Below are 4,642 nucleotides of genomic sequence, written 5' to 3'. Positions count from 1 at the left end.
CCAGATCCCCCCGATCGGGAAAGGATTGGACTCACCCTGTCCGTCCGTTTCTCGCCTGGTGCCGATACCAAAGTCTTTCCGCTCCTGAGCAAGAAAATGTCTGCAGCTGAGAGAAACGTGCATGCTTCGTCCAACACTCGGCCCAGAAAAACAACGAGCAGCCAACGCAAATTCCAGGATCAGATATCCTGTGAGGTTGACAGCGGAGGTCTCAAGCAGCAACTAATGCTCAACAGCTCAAGAAAGAATGAAAAATAGGAGGTGCGTAGTATTGACAAAAGGGAAAAGGGGTAGTGAAAAGGGTGTTGACTGTAATAACCATCGTGTCAAACCAGGCAAAGGGTAGGTTCAAAAGTGTTTGCTTTTCCCATTAAATTCTTCACATATAAATTAGCCAGCTGCTTTGATCTAGAGAGCTGCGACAAACATTGTGCTGTATTACAACGGAAACAACATAAACATGATTTCCAGCGGATATCTCGCTCTCACACACAAAAAATGTGGGGCATCTCTAGTATTGCGATATTTTTTCCTTTGCCCTAGTCAAAAAGATACGAGCTCCAATGCTACAAAACAAATGCAGTGTCCAAAACCAAATGAGGGGCTTGTTGAGATACCACATGCATGCCAAGTTGCCAACCCATCAAAACTCTCCTGCTCACAGTAGATGGCACTACAGCAGAGCCTCGAGATCCATCTCAACGAAAGTGCAGGGGTCTGGGATACCGAATTTTCTCAGCACCTGCAAGTAACACATGATAAGTTACATTATAACTAATCAAAGTGACCAAATGTGTCTTTTCGTGATCAAGACTGATGAATTACCTCAGCATGGACAATTCCCAAGTATCCAACCTGCTTCCCATCACTAGTAACAATTTTACATTGCCTTTTCGTGAAGAACTCGGGTTCCTGTAGAGAATACATAAGCAAAATAGTAGTTCGTAACAGCAAACGAATTGTTTGATATACTTGATGAATGCATTGAGAATTTTAAATGCGTACATTTGTTTCAACATAGTAAGGGTGGCTAAATGTGATGTGCGGAGCTCTCACGATTTTGACAATCCTATCCACCAAACCCATAATTTCCTGCATAGTTCATAATAATTAGCCAATGCACGCAACAAAACACTGTAAATAGCACTTGCACAAAATAGTCATGTGCATTACCTCGAATCCAGAATTACTACTACAGTACAAAGCTGCAAGCCGGCGATTATTAGAGGCACCAACATCACGTGACGTATCCAGTGCCACTACATCACCAACCTCAAAAATCTGACCACATAACATTGCAAGAATATTAAAACAAAGGCTATGCATTTCCAGTTGGTTGTAACCAATATAAAGCTCTATGAAAGCTCTCCCTTTAGAGAAGCATGATACAACATCAAAAAGATAATTGTGTGCAAGGTAGAACAAATACTAAGCAGATGAAAAACATCTTAACAACAATAAGCACATGAGTATCGTTGTTTGTTTTCATTAAGTACCTTTATGGGTCTCGGATGGTCTATATTGTGCTTCAGGGTTTTCAACAAACATGACATAAGACTAGTTCTTACAACCTGCAATATCACAAGGAACAACATACATCACGCACTGGAATTTGTTCATGGAAATTATTTACATAAGAAACAACTGATCAACATATAAAATTGCATTGATTTCTTTTTCACTAGATAAGCGAAGCAGCTAAATATGAATGACCACAGATACCAGGAGTACGATAACAATATATGACCACATATATAACGATTTTGGGTGTGTTTGGTTTGAGCCCAAGTTTGCCCTAACCAGAAATTTGGCTAGCCAAAATATAAGGCAAGGTTTGGCTTGCCTAATAGTTGGTCATTGTTGGCAAGAAAAATGAACTAGATTGAGCAAAGGAGCATTGACATGCCAAAAAATTGGCAACCATGCAAGCACGGACCAAATTGTTGATTATGACCAAATATTGGTAGGATGCATTTTAGTGACAACCCAAGCATAGTAAGTTGTCGATAATTATTCTAGAAAAGGAATCTAACAAAGATACTAGGCATAGAAGGTCAACTCAATAAATCAAAGGTTACACTAACTGTTGATTAACCGTATGCAGTTGACAGCAGAAACTAGGATTTTTTATGGCAAAATCAGCTCTAACAAATAAATAAATGATCCGGTCATAAAGACGGCCTTTATATACTTGAGCATTTCACCTCAAATTCAGAAGTACGGGGGTTTGCAATAATGACTGCTTTATTTCCATCATCTTTCCTGTTTATCATGTCAAAGTTTTCTTCATACGAAGTCAAAACAAACGTGAGCACCTCCATATAGCCCGCTCTTGTAACCTGCCACACAAACGTTTTTTTCCAGTAAATTGTCAGATGGTGAATATATGTATACAGAACGCAGGTGAATGATTGCTAAGAGGTACTCCCTCTGTTCCTAAATATTAGATGTTCTGGCAGCTCACATTGAACTGCCAAAACGTCTTATATTTAGGAACAGAGGAAGAACTGAATATTTTAAGCACATTACTGAATATTTTAAGCACATACCTCAGCACGAATTTTATCAGAGAAACGGTTTAGTGGTTGCCTTCCACCTATGGTCATCGATTTAGGCTTTGACTTTGGCACATTATTGTACCCATAAGCTATAGCAACATCCTTTATGGAACAAAAATAATAATAGAGAACCAAAATATTAAAAATATGAAAATAATAAATACAAAAATGACTATCAGTAGTTGGGAATTGCATATTTTACCTCCGCCAAATCACAAGCATGCAGAACGTCACTTCTCGTAGGAGGGACAGAAACTGAAATACGAGGCTCCCCTTTTGATGGACAAAGTTCTGCTTGCAATTGCATTTTGTTCAGAAGGGAGATAACCTGCAGTTTCAAATACAGTCAAATCATTTCACTTCTCCAAGCACTAAAACATAAATTCAGAGAATCCAAGCAGAAAATTACATTAGTAGCTATCAAAATCATTTGTTTTACTTAATCTTAGGCATTAAAAAACTAACTACTCTACAATAAATATTAAAACCTGTGAAGTGTCAAATATTATCTGGATATGAGGTTCCTGTTTCACATAAAAGATATGCGGTACCATCCTTCAGTCTAACAAAATATACCTGTGTCTCATCTAGGGAGATGCCAATGCGACCAAGAATCTCAGAGATCGAAGCCTCCATTTTGTAACATGAAAGATCAGGGTAAATGGCTTTGCTTCCATCATAAGATATAACTTCAACTGGTTCGATTTCAAACTTATTTTCACAGTACTCTGAGAACATTGCAACCTAGACACATAAGCAACAAGTACATCAATAAAACAACTTTAATCTTCATCCCAAAGGACCATATATTTTCCACCAAAAAGATAGTATTAGATTACACCTACCATTGTATTCAAAACAATATTTGCTTTTGTAAGGTCGGTGGCAGTGCATTCGATAAACACATTCCTTGTCTTCAGGGTGATAGCAGAGTGTGCACCATTGATGATAGGAGGCAAAGATAACACAGTTCTGCAAATTATTGAAGTGTGAGCTTGCTGTATGACAGTATGAGCAGTACAAATCAAGGATCGAAAAATAACACCAGAAAATCCCGGCTACAAACAATATCTACATCATAAATAGTAAGCACTGAAATGGTAACCTAAACTGGGCCTTTCCTTGTGAGAAAAAGAATTTGAGAAATCTAAGCCATAGCTTGGAATTGGTTTACCTGTTGCTATCATATATAACTGGAAATTCTGGAGAGTTCTCGATTATATGCAAAAACTTCTTTAACTTCATGTCTGACTGCCAAAAAGAAAGCATAAACTATCAAATATGTATAGACAGAGTACCTAAACAAAATCAGATCTCGGAACCTAGAATAGAACTACAGAACATTATGGTTGCCACGGTCATGAGAGGCAATATTAGGAATAGCAATGTCACTACAAAACTGTCGTGACTACTTACTCTGTAGAAATCCATCAATTTATCTGCTGTGAAATGACGCTCCTGAACCATATACCAAAGCAAACAGAGGAATATGTCAGTCAAAACCTCTGCTATCCCATAAACTGAACAAAAGGCTGCTATTATTTTCTAAGAAAAACCTGCAAAATAGACATAGCATATCTCCTGACTGAGAGTGGTGAGTTATTCTACCTGCTTTAATGGGACAAAATTTATTTCCTGGGGTGGTAGAGCCTGAAAAGATTAATCAATATGTCAAAATAAGGATGAAAGTAATCAATATGGACATTTGCTTTGCAAAATCATTAACTACTTCCTCCGTTCGAAAATAAGTGTCACGGATTTGTCTAGATTTGCATGTATCTAAACACTAAAACGCGTCTAGATACATGCAAATCTAGACAAATCTGTGACAATTATTTTGGAACGGAGTACATAAGAAAGCAAATATTCATACTCTGTAATCAAAATGAGAATCACAGAGAGGTTTGTGCATAATTTCTGGCAAGGTCAATGTTTTTTGCCAACATCTTTAAAAATAATTACTTCAGCGTATGGATCTATAGGCTGGGATACACCAGACAGTGGGGAGCATCTTGAGCTTGCCTTATAAGCTTCAGGCCATAAAGCACTAGGTGTAAATAACAGGGCTACTCCACAGATTTTGG

The 4,642-nt window shown here is 37.9% G+C and overlaps 1 protein-coding gene across 1 annotated transcript in view; it reads right to left on the bottom strand.

Moving 5' to 3' along the window:
- Nucleotides 1-634: 634 nt before the first annotated feature.
- Nucleotides 635-4,642, bottom strand: part of LOC124653679 (phenylalanine--tRNA ligase beta subunit, cytoplasmic) — a 6,729-nt gene continuing 2,721 nt past the window's right edge. The window contains exons 7-19 of the mRNA XM_047192748.1: nucleotides 4,167-4,208; nucleotides 3,975-4,016; nucleotides 3,733-3,809; nucleotides 3,404-3,530; nucleotides 3,135-3,302; nucleotides 2,761-2,886; nucleotides 2,550-2,660; nucleotides 2,205-2,339; nucleotides 1,497-1,571; nucleotides 1,174-1,281; nucleotides 1,006-1,092; nucleotides 826-912; nucleotides 635-742 (exon numbers count right to left, since the gene is read on the bottom strand). Coding sequence (XP_047048704.1) covers nucleotides 674-742; nucleotides 826-912; nucleotides 1,006-1,092; nucleotides 1,174-1,281; nucleotides 1,497-1,571; nucleotides 2,205-2,339; nucleotides 2,550-2,660; nucleotides 2,761-2,886; nucleotides 3,135-3,302; nucleotides 3,404-3,530; nucleotides 3,733-3,809; nucleotides 3,975-4,016; nucleotides 4,167-4,208 — 1,254 coding nt within the window. The 3' untranslated portion in view covers nucleotides 635-673. The remainder of the gene's footprint in view (nucleotides 743-825; nucleotides 913-1,005; nucleotides 1,093-1,173; nucleotides 1,282-1,496; nucleotides 1,572-2,204; nucleotides 2,340-2,549; nucleotides 2,661-2,760; nucleotides 2,887-3,134; nucleotides 3,303-3,403; nucleotides 3,531-3,732; nucleotides 3,810-3,974; nucleotides 4,017-4,166; nucleotides 4,209-4,642) is intronic.

The sequence above is a fragment of the Lolium rigidum genome, chromosome 5 (genome assembly GCF_022539505.1).
Source record: "Lolium rigidum isolate FL_2022 chromosome 5, APGP_CSIRO_Lrig_0.1, whole genome shotgun sequence".
Lineage (NCBI taxonomy): Eukaryota > Viridiplantae > Streptophyta > Magnoliopsida > Poales > Poaceae > Lolium > Lolium rigidum.
The sequence above is the reverse complement of the archived record's forward strand: the minus strand, read 5'-3'. Positions and strand labels throughout refer to the sequence as shown.